At 34.4% G+C, this 16296-nt stretch overlaps 1 protein-coding gene across 1 annotated transcript in view; it reads left to right on the top strand.

Annotated features, from left to right (window-relative positions):
- The window catches only part of LOC117110172 (relaxin receptor 1-like), a 45252-nt gene that overhangs the window by 8282 nt on the left and 20674 nt on the right, over positions 1 to 16296 (top strand). Inside the window, exons 3-5 of the mRNA XM_033252782.1 lie at positions 482 to 616; positions 11068 to 11163; positions 14970 to 15081. Of these exons, the coding sequence (XP_033108673.1) occupies positions 482 to 616; positions 11068 to 11163; positions 14970 to 15081 (343 nt within the window). The remainder of the gene's footprint in view (positions 1 to 481; positions 617 to 11067; positions 11164 to 14969; positions 15082 to 16296) is intronic.

Here is a 16296-nt window from a genome sequence, read left to right as displayed (position 1 = left end):
TAAGCGTCCCCTCTTAAATGCATTAGGCACGCAATTTTCATAAGCATTTATTCCTCCATTGTTCATTTCAAAATATAATGAAAACAAAAACTGTATAAAAGTAATATTAAACAACCGTATAAAGAAAGTAACCCTCAATGTCAAACAGTTCATCCCACCTGTCATACAATTTTGACTCGCAGAACACTTAGCCAACTACAAAATGGTCAAAACAAGCAGGTCGTTACGGCAAGCACATGCTGTTTAAATATAAACACAGACAAACGAATAATATATGATGGTATGTTGTTGTTGACAAACCCACCACTAGCACTACGGCGAAGTGGTAGTCTTAGCAAGATCCAAAAGGAATTGTTTTGTACTCTTGCAAAAGTTTTGTTGTTGGATTAAAATATTGCTAATATAAATATTGCCAACTGCATGGTTATATTTACTGTATCAATATGACGTATTTTCTTCTCTCTCTTTTTTTTTTTTTTAGTTCTTCTTCCGTTCACATACTGTTGTCAAAGCGGAACGTTCCCTTGTGGCGATGATAAAGAGCAATGTTTTCCACAAGAATTCCAGTGTAACGATGTGGTTGACTGTACAAACGCCGCTGACGAACAGGATTGTGGTTAGTTACAATTATATAATATTGTATATGGTATATTGTAGACCTTGCATTTTAATGGTTAGTATTATATATGGCGCTTGTCAATCACTCCGGCATGGATTGAAAACTAAGTTTACTAGACTAGAAGCTACTAGTTATGTGGATAAATGCAGGGTTTTTCACATTGTCATGTTATCACGCAACACTAAGTGATAGTCGAAAGAGAGTATATTATTATACCGTAGTATTTTGTAGCTTTATCTTTGAGATGTATACCTAGAGACCTGATAAAGTAATGCTAATTCAAACCATAACAATAAGTTATTGGTGATTTATTTAAATGTCGATTTTACGAGAAAGGGGTGTCATCACTGTCTCACCTTCTCCGGTGTCAAATTATACTTACAGTGATGGTGAATACCTTACATATATCTAAGGGTTACATGTGCTTAAATTGTTTTCATCTAGTATTCAATTGGAGAAAAGATGGGACATTTTATTTACTTTCAATAAATTACATGCAAATAGATATTTCGAATGAACTTTATATATAAATGCCATGCATACCTGTAGGCCTACTAGGCCTATATTTAACAGAAATAAAGTTAAGTCAGCAGAAACAAAAAATGGTACCGGAATGTAAATCCTTTCTGTGTTCTTTAAACTTATCATAACATTGTACATATGATATCATCTGCAATGGCAAAATCAAAAGATTCGACCTCCATGAAGTATAAGTTTATATTATAGAGTTAAAAATTCCACTCGTTTTTATTTTTGGCAATCCAGGAAATCATATTTTGATCCGCAATACCTCAACTATCAGATGCGTTGTTCTGTCCTTAATTTCCCTTTGTTGTCCACAAGGCGCAAGAGAGCTTCTCTGAAATTAATTTCTTCGTTCTTGTTCAATCTATATCTTTTGAATGTTGGCAATTTTTTCACTATTAGTTTCCTTTTTAAAATTCCGCTTCCGCAATATGGAACGAGCTCGGCTTGAGATTCGAAAGCAATTTCGAGTTCTTTTCAAAATCTATTTCTGAGTTGTATGATTAACTGTTAATTACTGTTCTCTTTTTTTGATTGTGCTATCTTTTGTCTCTGTTTTTGCATGTGTGTGTGCAAAGTAGTTTTTGGGTACAGGGACATGAGTCCATTTTCCTTTGTACACTCTTAACAATTAATAATAATAATAATAATAATAATAATAATAATAATAATAATAATAATAATAATAATAATAATATAATAATAATACTAATAATAATAATATATGTATGTATTTATATAGACGTATTATATGTATATATATAAATATATATATATATATGTATATATATATAATAAATATATAAATAGGTATAATGACAACGTTAGAATGACAATAGGTCTATAGTTTGAATGACTGAACATGAATAACATTGATTTATCGTTAAATTTATGTGGTCATGTATAGAAGTATTATAAAATAGGCCATCGTAAACAGACGAGGAAATTAAATTAGTCAACCTACTGTATTGGACATTGTCCCTAATTCGTATCTTACTCGTTAAATACTCGCTATTTGATAAACATTTTCGATTAGGCCTATTAAAGTTTGATGGGAAATATACAACATAGGGCCTAATTGAGAATCTTCATTGAGGAACCGCGATTATGTATATGCTAGGCAAAAGTTTGTCCTGGATAAATGTTTGTTACATTGTTACATCAATTATATAAAATGTAAGAGTTTGAATTCATGTTTCTATGATTCGATTATACTTCTAGTCATATGTACAAAGACCTCAGATTTATGAAGCTAGTATATGACCGTCTATTTAAAGATCAAAAGCTGGATGAAACCTTTTCAACATGATACATGTCTGACATGCAAATAAATAAAAGAAAAAATAACATATCGACGACGGTTTAAGTACAGACCGATCCTCCAAAGACACTTAAACATTACGCACGTTTAAAATCAGTTCTACTTCAATGGCCTCCGTTCCCGTTTTTTTTGCCTTACATAAAATGTTCAATATTTTCAAAGCTTGTTTTTGTAAAAGTCACATGTAACCTTTATCTGCATGTATTACTGATGTCGTTATGCTAATAATTATTAATTACTATCAATACTGTATAAACCACACTTATGAATTAATATTTAATATTCAATAATAATTTAATAATCAATAATTTAATGATTTACGTTGTACTCTATGTACATTGTACATTTTGTTTTGTATTATTATACTGTACACTGAGGGCCTCTTCTATTTAGTTTTGTGCTGTAATATTTACCCTCTTAAAATATAGTATAATAAATAGATAATAATAAGAGACATATTTGTTTTATATTTCTGTCAAATACACGTGGAAGCGATTTGACTCATTATCACAAAATGTCAAAATTAATATTTGTTTTCAAGGAATTCCTTTTTTATTTTGTTTTAACCAGGAACAAAAATAATTGCATAACAAAATTATACTTTAATATTAGCCTGTATAACTTGAAAAAAAAAATCACATTTTTTTCAGGTTTACATACATAACTAGAGAAGTCACTCAGTAGAGTCACTCTTTAGCGTTCTTAGATTAATTTTCTAATAGCTATGTTCTCTAACAGCTGGTGACGGTGAGCAGGATTCGGATCCTGCTAACCGTTAGCTGCCGTGCGTCCATACGAGAACATCCTGATCCGGATACCAAGAATATGATGATCAAATCACTGGCCAATAAGAAACTGGAAATTGTATACGTGTACGTGTGATTGGTTGATGATAGAAACGCGCTCAACTTGCTAACCGATAGCTCTTGCTAACCGTTAGCGGTATCCGGATAATGCTAACGGTTAGCGCTAACAGATCGAGCGTTCTCACGCAGGTGCTAACGGTTAGCGCTAACGGTTAGCTCCCGATCCGGATACTAGGGCTCTCGTGAGAACCAGGCTTTAGAGTGCATACCTCCGCCCTGTGCCTGAACAATAACCAGGCCGTGTGGAGCAATTCCTTTTCTCTTTTATGCTCGTGGGTGAAAAATAGAATTTCCATGACCTTGACCTTTTCCCTTAACTTTTCTTCCTAAAATGTAATCATATCTTCCTTCGATTAATATGTACCATTCCACTACGTTTTATGATGATCTATTCTTTAGTTGTTGCGTAATCTTAGTAACAGACAGAGCGATTAATACATAACCTCTATGCAGGTGGTAATAATAATTTTTTTTCCCAACAAGTCAACGTTTACTGTGTTTAATGTTATTGTTACAATTATATTTATAAAGTTAAACACTAATATAAATTGATATAGACCTATAATATAAATATGTCTATACATGTTTTTATATTATAACCTTTTTAATATCTATATTATGTTAAATATTTTGATAATGTATGAAAAAAACAGTAATATGATATTAAAATAGCAATGATAATTAATTTGTTATATAAGCTAGTTCAGCTATATTTATGCTCTGTCGCACATACGTCACGTATTTTTTGATTGGACGTGGGTTTATTTTATTTTTTTATAAATCATTGTTCAAAAATGTCTTCGTCGTTCAATTAGGCTGTATATCGATATACCGATCGTAATGAACCTGTATTTTTTAGCACTCACAGCACTCAAGTGTTGGCAGTGGTACGGAAACATTGATGGCTGTGTAACATGTGATTCCAGATACATCACTATTTTACTTCAAATGTACAAATACAAGGACCAATATTATACATTTTTTGACCTATTTTAAACTCATATAACATATTTACAATTTATACAATTCGATATATAATTAGGCCTACCGAAAGCAAAAAAGTAACCTGTTATTAAAATAATATTACTATAGAAATTCTTATGCAAGCTCAAAATGGTTTATTGAAAAGTAAACTTATAAGATGTGACAGAATTAAAAATAGGCTCCCAGCGGGATTACTGATCGACATAGTTGTTTTTGTTTTGTTTTGTTTTTGTTTTTGGTTTTGTTGTTTTTTTCTATTTTGTTTTTTGGGGGTTTTTTTTGTTTTTTTTAGATGTGTATAAGAGACAGTAATAATACTATGTATATATTTAATGTGTATGCCTAGATAATCTATAAAAAAAATCCGAAACATGATCTTGGAACATCAGTGATAATTATTTTGTTATGCTTATTCGACACTGTTTATGCTCACATACAGTCGCGATACATGGGCCTGTGTCACGTATTTAATAAGATTTGAATTTAATTTTGTGATGAGTAAGTGGATGCATTAGAATCAATTCAATGGATCTTTTCGCTAAGCCCCACCCCTTGGATATTGTTGCTAAGGCCACAAAACGTACGTAAACGTACGGTACGTAAACACGTGCATTTGTGACAACATTGTGTTTGTGCGACACAAGCGTATTCCTGGCCCTGCAATTTTGATTGGTCATTTTTTAAGGTTGATTGACACTTCGGAAATGTAAATTAATAGTAGGCCTATACGCATATCACTGCGTGACGTGTCTGATAGGTTAAGAGACAACTTATGTTAACCCCTTTTAATCCATAAGATAGTGTTCATTAATAATATTGGATACACATCGGTTCAAAGAAACGATGTCTAAAGTCCTTAGAATATGGTGCAGATGGAAATTGGGTGCATGTTGGTTATAAAAGTGTGTCTTAACCCTTGTCAGATTCTGCTCATAAACAACAGATACACGTGCACTTAAAAATGTATTGTTCATAATGTACACTATGGGTCTAAATGTAAGTGTTCTATCTTCTGGCATATATTACTGCTCATAATAAGCATGGGTTAAACAAAAGCACAAGTTATCGAATCCTTGGAAGATATTGTTTCGAGAATATTGGATATTATATGTAAGGACGTACGTACCTAATTGTACCTATGGACAAGATGATATTTATCATATCTAGAAATTGTGTATAGAAATTGACAATTCAATTGTATTTATTATTAAAACGCACTTAATTGCTTAAAGCCCAAGGTCATTATCAAGCGTCGCGAATTATCAAGTAATGGAATATTATAGGCCTGTTCATTACAATTATGGGTTTTTAAGTGGACATCTCCGCTAAGCCCCGCATTTTTGGGTATTGTTGCTAAAGCCGGTTTTTTACTAAGCGAATTTATTCGCGCGAATCGAAAGTGTCGTTCATGCGCATGGGCATGCACATTTCTAAAGGCGTTTTCGCTTCAAAGAAATTGGTAGTTCAAACCGTTTCTACTTTTTGCGAAGCGAAAAAAAATTGCGCAGCCAATTGGAATACAGGAAGCGAACCGACGCTTTCCATTTGCACGAATAAATTCGCCTAGTGGGAAACCGGCTTTAAGCCTGTTTTCCACTAAGCAAATTTATTCGTGCGAATCAGAAAGCGTCGATTCATGCGCATGCGAATCCACATTTCTATCGGCGTTTTTGCGAAGCGAAAAAAAGCACAACCAATCAAAGCTCAGGAAGAAAACCGACGTTTTTGGAAAACCGGCTGTAAGGTCCCACAAAACGATGTTAAAACATATGCAAACACGTGCGTTGCTGGTGGAACAACACGTGTATGTGTTAGACGCGCACGTTCTCCCGACCGTGTTCTGGTTGATCAGATTGATTGACACACCAGAACGGTCCATTGTCACATGATCATTCGGACATGCGTACAGCGTAAAAAAGTATGAAAATCAAACCACCTCAATGCCAATTCTCAAATTAAATGAAAGTATTTCCATTTAATTAAATTCAAGTGATATTTTTGACGTCGATTGTCCGTGTACGTCAATATCGAAAGGAAGAAAACAACATTGATGTAAGACTAACTATGACATTATTAAGATCAAATAAAAGTTAAATTAACTACAGGCGTCAGTAGAGTCTATTCCGATTCTCATTCATTTTCATTTACTTAGCACAGTAGGTCTATTATAAATGCTCAAGACAATAAATCAAACGTTATTGATTACTAAACGTTAGTATTGTTTAACCATAAATATTGAGACATTGTTGTTTTACTAACAGTATATCATATCCCTCAGAATTCAGCTGAACAGATTTTTAAAATATTTGGCGGGTCGTTACTCATTAAGGTTATACTGTAACTAGAATGATAATAATTTCGATTGATCAGTGAATCATTCCGTTAATCAGTCAATCAATCAATCAATCAATAGACCTTACCACTAAGCCGCGCCCCCTGGATATTGTTGCTAAGGTCCCCACAAACTACAGTGTTAAACACGTGCGATTGTAGGACAACATGTGTGCTTGTTAGACACGCGCGTATTCATGGTCCTGTTCTGATTGGTCAGTTGTTAATTTTGATTGACACTTCGAAAAGGTCCATTATTCATTCAATCATTTAGTCTATCAGTTTCATCATAGAGCTCCACAGTTTCATCCTATTATGGTTCCATTGAGTCACGCCCGATTGTTACTATGTTCTCACAAAAACAAAAAAATGTAGACGTTACGTGGCATGTGCATTTGTGGAACAACATGTGTGTTTGTGAGACTGGTGAGACATGCACGTATCATTGACCTTTTTCTGATTGGCCAATTGTTAAGTTTGATTTACACTCTAAAATGGTTTATTGAAAAGTAAACTTATAAGATGTGACAGAATTAAAAATAGGCTCCCAGCGGGATTACTGATCGACATAGTTGTTTTTGTTTTGTTTTGTTTTTGTTTTTGTTTTTGTTTTTTTTGTTTTTTTATTTTATTTTGTTTTTGTTTTTGTTTTTGTTTTTGTTTTTTTTTTTTTTTTTTTTGGGGGGGGCTACATTTAACTTATCCACGCTTTCTGTATTGGCAATTCACATGAATAACTGTACAAGTAACAGTTTAACTTACGTCACCGGCTCACATTTGAGTAAAATCTTTTAACTTGACAGCGTGTATGCATAACATAATTCGACATACATCGACTATATGAAATAGCAATTTTAAATAAAAGCCCTATTAACTCAGCTCAAATATTTTTCCCATTGAAGGATAATTGAATGTATGTTTGTTGCTTTACATGTGATTCAGTTTGATTAAAATATGTTTTAAAAAAACAACATTATACAAACGAATGATTGTCATTATTTAGTATAATACAATGGCCTGTCATGTGATTCATAACTATGTCAATCGTTGAGTAACTAATTTGTTGTATTTACACATTGAGCTCTTTCCTCACTATCCGACTTAATGTGAAAATGTGCCATGCCTAAATATCGTCATGATGACATCACCTCATGGCCATATATAGGCACATCATGACTATAGATATAGGCATATAACAGGTTTTTTTTGTGGAAGAAAAGTTGATACCTGACAGAGCTTTAGAAATATGTTTTAATGTGGTTCAAGTAGGGCTATTTTATCGGTTTTTTGCGTGACGAAAATAGTCTTCATAGGTAGGCCTATAATGTTAAAATGCAAAAATGCAAACGTTTTAAGCGCTGTACAAGCGCTGTATATACAATGAACATACGTTTACGACACAAACGCTTTGCTTGGCGTTGTTTTTCTTTTTTTTTTTTTTTAGTTGCTCTATTGTGATCCAAGATAAAATTAGGCCACTCTAACCTCTTTGTACACAAATAGTCAGCAAAAATTAATAAATTTTTGAATACTGTATATGTTTAATTCGAGTATCTCTTGGTTTACTAATAGGTTGTATGAAATGGGTTTGGATAAACAGGCCTAGTTCTAGTCAAAGTTCGTTTGAAAATATTATGTGACATCATTTTATGCTCAAAAGTTCATACTAAATTTAGTTTTAGAAATACGGCTGTAAGTACTATTAAGATAATTTTGCTATCTGACATTATAAGGTGTCATGGTTATTTCAAATGGATAGTTTTGACTTACTTTCTATGTTTCTGTTGCCTAGCAATCTTTCCGTGATGGAAATCACTGAGGTCAAATGTGGGAACATAAACATTGCTCCACAATCATAATCATCTACTGCATTATCACCACTTCACCAATTCTACCAATTCTATAACATCACCATCATCATCATCACCACTACTCCCATCATCATCATCATCGTCGTCGTCGTCAATACGTACGCATTAGTAACCTATAAGGTATGACGTATTAAGACGTACGTACGCCTTATTAAATCGTATGTACGGGTTAGGAGAAAACAAATGCACCACGTCCCTTAAATAGCCTCGTACATATGTGTTTGGACCAAGTAATGAAAAAATTACCTTTCCTGAGTTTTACAAATGGAACTTAAACTAGTATTATTCTTAAAATATAGTCATGAGGTCTGTCATAATCGGTAACCATTGATATCATTGTAAATTATCGTAGTCGTCATCATCATCATCATCATCATCATCATCATCAATATCGTCATCAATATTACTAATGTTATCATTGTCCTCTTCATCGTCATTACCCCTACCACATTTAACGTCAAAACCACTGTCATTCCCAACACTATGACCTCTAGCACTATAAAAAATCATCATCATTATCGTCATCATCAGCATCATCAGCATCATCATCACCATCATCATCATCATCATCATCATCATCATCATCATCATCATCATCATCATCTTCACCATTATGATCATCATTGTCATGATCAACACCACCTACACTACTACCACCACAATCAATATCATCATCTTTATCATCCTTTTCACCATTATCCTTATCATATACAACCACAGCATCATCATTACCACCTTCTTAGAAGTAAGAGTGAGAAAAGTGGCAGGGTTATGGGAGGCATTATTATGCCTTTTAATAACCCAGGTTATTTAAATTTTGTTTAAAGCAAAGCAGTGCGGGTGATTCTTCGGTAGTTTGTTCCATCTAACAACTACCTTTGACAGTAGGAATATTCCCTTACGTCTAGCGACTTGTCAATTTTCAGTTTATGTCCTCTGGTACGCTGATAAGCAGCCTTTCGAAGAAACAAATCAGGGTCTATCCGATCAATATATGTCATTATTTTGTAGGTCCGGATAAGGTCTCCCCTCTCACGTCTCTTGCGCAGCGTTGTAAGTTCATCATCATCATCATCATCATCATCATCATCATCATCATCATCATCATCATCATCATCATCATCATCATTATCATCATTATCATCATCACCATCACCATCATCGACATCATCAACAGGACATTATTATCAGATTCCACCCATAAATAACCATCTGCAAAAGCCTTTGAACACAATAATACAATATCAAAATTATAATTATTCAAAAATTCAATATGAAACCTGTGAAAATGAGAATTATAAGAATTGTGCCAATAACCACTGGACTTGATAATTTTCAAGATTATTTTATTTATATTGGGCCTGTCTATACTAAGAAGCTGTATTTTAATACTTAAAGTGTTTAACTTCGATTAATTTATATTTAGGTCTCTTTAAAGGGACGACAATGGATGGACTCACATAGTTCTACTGTTTTTGCACGCAAACATAATCGACCTTAAAGTAATTCCTATACTTACGAAATGGACTCGAAATTATAAAGTGGTTTGTCCGTACCGCGTCGTCGCCTATGTTTAAAATAAAGGTAATGATGGCAAACCTCGGTTTCAGTGCACAATTATCATCTAGTATGGCGTTGATACGGCTATTGTCGGTTTTAATGTTACAAACTTGTAGAGTTCAATGAAGATAAAGTGTTGACATTTTCAACAGTTGGCGGTTGAATAATTACCATGATTAAATATAAGCAAAACTAAAGAGATGTTAATCGATTTTCGTGTTAAATAAGAGACTGAGGTTGCATAATGAAACTAAAAAAATAATGTTTTTATTGATGAGACTACATGGTATTCAATTTGATAATCATTTTTTCAGTGTTGAAAAAAATATGCAAAGTATACTTATTTATTGCATGGCGTGGTTCTATAATTCTTTCAGGGAGATTGATAAAAACTGTTTTAATTTATTTTTCTTTTCTTTTAATTTGAATACTTTTTTTACTTTGATAAGTGTTTAAGTATTTCTTGTGTTCTCTCTCTGTTGACAATTGGTCGAAATTATTGTTTATTTGAATTGGAAATTGAATATTATCTTCATCTGGGTTATCATCCTCACTATCATCGTCATCACCATTAACATCATCATAATCATCATTTTCGACTTTGTTATAGAAACATGATAATATGCAATGATTACTTATATAATTACGTTGTTCCACATAATCTACCCCATCATTATAATCATCATCTATATAAAAATTACATCATAATTATCATTATAATCATCATCATCCTCATCATCATCATCATCATCATTATCACAATCTTCGTCATCATCACTTTGTATTATCACCACAACCATTATCATCATCATGCCTCCTTGTCTTGATTGGTACGATCATATATGACTATTTGCAGTATAAATGTCATTCCTAGTTACAAGGAGATTTATGAGGACATGGATAATTTTCCTGCAGATAGCGATATCACATAATAATGTATGACATAGTAGGCCTATAGGTCAATCACATATATATTTGTTTGCATTTCAGAGGAAAAAGCTGGCTTCGGCGATGACTTTGACCGACGCCACAACACAACGATAGTATTGAAGTACGATGTGGGCAATTACAACACCAACGTTTGCCGTAAGTTTAAAACCTTATCTGACCACCACCAATTACCAAACACGAGAGTTTTGTTTTTGGCTATATTCCTACTAACTCGTCCACTGATTGTTTGGCGCTTTTGCATATTTTTGCGTACACAGCGTAAAACTTTGTTCTCATTAGCAGGCATCGGAGGTAAGCGCACGTCGATTGTCGCTGTTATACGCACTTAATTCGAAGTGGTTTTGTGACTGAGTAGGCGTAGTTTGTAGGATGGCTTTCGTTTACATATACATGTAATAAAAATGTCGGACGTCGGCGTAGCGTTTCATAAATTTGTAATAAAATTGCTCTATTGTACCAAAAATGTACTTACTTACTTACTTAAGCCTTGTTACACCTGGCAGTGCATAGGCCATCAACTACATGACTCTATCTCACATGGTTCTGGGCAATTCCTTCCACCTCCGATCTTGTTCTTTTTCCTTGTGGATTCCATGTTAGGGCTTGTCTTGTAATGGTGTTTCTATTTCTCCTTAATATGTGGCCAATCCATCCCCATTTCCTCATGGAAATCTGGGTTTCAACTGTCTCCTGTCTAGTCCTCTCCCAAAGTTCTCCATTGGTTATCTTCTCCGGACACCATATTCTTAGTATTTGTCTCAAACACCTGTTAATGAAGACCTGTACTTCCTTCATTATACATTTCATATTTCGCCACGTTTCAGATCCATATAGAAGTAAACTGCCTTCACATTTGATTCAAATATCTTCAGTTTGGTTGTTGTGCTGATTTCTCTCGCTTTCCTGACTTTGGACAGTATTGAATACCGCTCGTGCTTTGCCAATCCGTGCTTTCACATCTTCATCTGTTCCTCCTCTGATGTTGATTTTACTTCCCAGATAGTTAAATGATTCTACTTCTTCTATTTCTCTCTTCATTAATAATATAGTGTGGTCATTGCTTGTATTTAACATCATCATCTTAGTTTTCTCCACATTGATGTTTAGGCCAACCATGCTTGATGCTTCTTCAAGAAGTGTGGTTTTGTATTTCATCTGCTGATGTGTCTGCGACAATAATGCAATGTCGTCCGCATAGTCCAAGTCATCAAGTTGTTCCCATAGAGTCCACTGCAATCCATTTCTTTTCCTTTGGGTTGTTTGTTTCATAATCAAGTCTATTGCGAGATTAAATAAAAATGGGGATAGTAGCCCACCTTGCCTTACGCCAGTTTTGATTTCAGATTCCTGAGTAAGATTTCCTTCGTGTAGTACTTGGCAGGTAATTTTTTTGTATGAGTTGCTGATTATTCTGATGATCTTTAGTCTGGTATGCCATAGTGTCTTTATCTTCCACAAGGCTTCTCTATCTAAGCTATCAAAAGCCTTTTCATAATCGATGAAATTCATTCACAGCAGGGTATTCCATTCCAACGATTGTTCTAGAAGTAAATTTGATCAACACAACACAAGGTGTGCATGGTTGGACAGTCAACAAATCCAACAAGTCAACCTCACCTCCTCGCTGGTGCACCCTGGGCAACAGAGAACAACGTTTCTCTGGCTAACGAGGAAATGGCTAAGAGAAGGAAAACCTCGAAAACAAACCACAATGGGTGGGCTAATCCCCCGATCATTGTTAAATCGGATTACAGAAACGTCAACTACAAACTCAAAATTGCATGGTTGGGAGGTGAAAGCCACTCTGGAAGTTGTGACACTACGACGCAAGATAGTGAAAGCCGTAAGGAAGCTATCTTGCTGAAGCTTTTATCGCCCAAGGCAATATCCTATATTGGAACTTAGAGTGTACGTACTATGTACGAAGCCGGAGAGGCAGCACAATTGCAAAGGAGATGAGAAATTATAATATTTTACTGTTAGCAATAAGTGAGACAAGATGGACTGGTGCTGGTCAAACAACCTTGACAACTAATGAGAAGATTTTGTTTTCAGGATACAAATTCAATAATGCTCCTCACACTGAAGGTGTTGCACTTATTTTATCGAAAGAAGCTCAGAAAGCACTCATTAGTTGGGAACCAATTAGCTCAAGAATAGTTACTGCAAGTTTTTAAACTAGCCATCGAAAATCGTTCATGCTTATCGTAAAATGTTATGCTCCATACATGAAGTAGATGATGAAATAAACCAAGAATTCAAGCACCAATTATTGTGTGGACTCTAGTAAAATTAAAGCACGCACGTTCTACATTACACACTTAGGACGGAATGTTGTGTGTAATTGTAGTGTAAGCCAACAACTCGACAGTATACGCATTACGCAATCAAAGTAGTCGAGGACTGCACGATCTATGAGATTATGCGATTTGGAGGACATCGACATACTTCTTTATATCGCATTATTCGGCACAACTGTGTAGTGAAATTTCGTTTCAATTCTGCGTTGACTCTTAGTTTTGCTAGAGCAAAGCGGTTTAATGGGAGATAATGAGAATAACAAGTTTAATAAAGTAAATCAGTAAAAGGATATATAAAACCTAAACAAACATAATCGTCCAGCCGTGTAATCTTTACAGATTTATTTGGTGTTGAACCGTAGCTTCAAAATATAAACAGTTTTGTGATAAGTCGACCCTTATGCAGTTAGAACGTATAACTCATCAACGGAATTTAGGACTGGCGATAGGCAAGATCCAATAGTGAAATGAAGATCGCTATTCTGGAATGATTGATCAGGAAGGAGGCTTTTGGTATCCGAATCAAAGCAGGCATTTAAAAGGACATGGACATGTATTACTGCAATATAGTGTCAGTATATCGAAACAAACACGCACACGAATTTGTATGTTTAATCTGTGTACGGCATTGTTATTGGCTCTTATAAACTGACTGAAAAAGAATGCAAATTTGTGAACATACTCTTAAGTGGCAATATGATGACGTCACAATGCCCGATCAGCCAAAATGATTTATCTATAAAATCATATCTGCAACTCATGTGCTTTCAGAATATGTAATACAATTTGGGGGTCACCATGCATCCTAAGGAGCTAGAGCTTAATAAAATAGGCATGATTTTGGCATATTTTCAATGTATGTCGACACAAACACGAGCGAGCACGGATTCGTATGCTTGATGCGCACGTACTGCATTGTTGTTGGCCCTAAAGTGGCTGAAAAAGAATAAAAGTTTATGAATAAAATGTCAGAAACACAAAATATGTACAAACAAAATTATTTATAGTTTCCCCGCGTGCTGTGAGCATGGAAATGCGCGTCTGGATTGGAAATTTTAGAAAATCTTGAAATACTCAATATGGCCTGAAACATGCTGTGATTTAGTCACAAAGTGATTAGTCAAAAAGTGATTTAGAGCAATTTCAAATCTTAACGCACTCGTACGTGCACGTTAGGATGCGTGTGAGGTCGTATAAGATCGTGTGTATGTTTTGTCTTCTGTAATGTAATAGGCCTATAAGGTATTCTCCACACATTGTATACAGCTGTTTGCACATCGGATCCAAACGAAATTAGGACCGCGTTTCCGATGCATTGAACGCCAATGTTCCTATTATCAATTAGCCTACAAATTAATAAGTTTTAACTTACATTTTAACTGAGAAGAAACAAGAAGAATTTCAAACCATGTTCTCACTGTGTTTGACAATACAAGTTGAATTGAATTGAATTGAATTCGATTTTATGAACAGTTCGGAAGACCTTCGGATCCAACAATTCGTATTCGGTGTGAATGCAGCTTTAGACGGTGATGGATGTCGCTATTAGACAACCTTGGAACATACGCCTAATTAGTAATGTAAAATATATAAATTTCAGTTACATAGAATAAATCAATAACCATATGTGATTTGTTTTAGTCATCCCCGTATACCCTCCGGTGTGTAAATGTGGAAACAAAACAGAAGTGGATTGTTCGGCGACAGGCATGACAACTATACCGCAAGCTATATCAAGGAATATTTCAAGATTGTAAGTAAGAGTAAAGGGGACAAGGGTAAGGAGGTTTTGTATAAATAAACGATCTTGATTGCAATGCATAGTCTTGCTGCAAGCAAGTAGAGTGATTTTAGAGTAGGGGTTCCCAGAATAGAGGTGATGTTCAGTCGTTTTTGGTAACATATTCTGTTTGACACGACGGACAGCCTACGTATTTGAATAAATCTGTACATTTCTACTTATTGATGTATCACATAACCCACACAAAGTAGGGCCTACACTATCTGATTTGAAAGAACGCATTAGCCAACAAAAGCATATCCTTTGAGTAAATAAGCAAAACCTGTTTGAGTAGGGTTTTGTAGTTTATTTCATATAATGTATTATCTGCCATATTTATGGGAAATATTTTTAGGTGCCGGATAGAATATTCCACCGGAAGCCATGGATATAAGACAGAAATTTCAATTTTGAGAAACAAATGCAGTTAATGGCTTTTCAAACTCAGGGCAGTATGTCTGGCAGATTTGTGTCAAACTCAACATACAGTGTTTAGTCTGATCAGAGGTAGAGCAATATCCTACTTCAAACAACCATGGAAAGACTGGAGGGAACAGTCAAATTACACTGCTCCCTTGGAAGACATAGGATTAGCCAAGAATAAATAAATCTGTCGTATAATTGTTTTATCAAACACCATCGGAAAGTTTGCTTAACTAAGCACTATCAATTTTGTATGTGAACGCAACATTTCCGTGATTTGCAAATGTCAACTCTCAAGAGCATGATGATGTACCACGCCCATTTATATGGCAAATGGCCAGTATTAAACTTTTTACAGCGTGTACCAATCTTTATACATAAGCAAGTCTCTGCACGGCTTTACTAATCCATATTCTTTTGAATTTCTATTTCCTGAAAAATGCACAACAGCCTGTGTCCAGGAAATTAAAATTTCTTGTAGTATAAAATGAATGATAATAGTCCAGGTATCATTTCCTTGTGTTGTGAACCAAGGCTTGTATCATTAATTTTAGTTTAGTTGATAACAAGTTAAATATAACTGAGTATCCTTTTGAAAACAATTATAGCATTCTTAATTGTCATCACTACACTGATTGCTTGCCACCCACTTCAACTATAATCAACTTGAAGATAAAAATGACAAGAAGATTAATAATAATAATAATAATAATAATGATGATGGTGATGATGATGATACAAAGTACTGTAATATATATATATATA

This window comes from Anneissia japonica, unplaced genomic scaffold, assembly GCF_011630105.1.
Source record: "Anneissia japonica isolate Jap-2015-1 unplaced genomic scaffold, ASM1163010v1 scaffold6537_len306802_cov134, whole genome shotgun sequence".
NCBI classification, from domain to species: domain Eukaryota; kingdom Metazoa; phylum Echinodermata; class Crinoidea; order Comatulida; family Comatulidae; genus Anneissia; species Anneissia japonica.
Note: the sequence above shows the minus strand (reverse complement) of the source record. Positions and strands in the feature narration are given on the sequence as shown.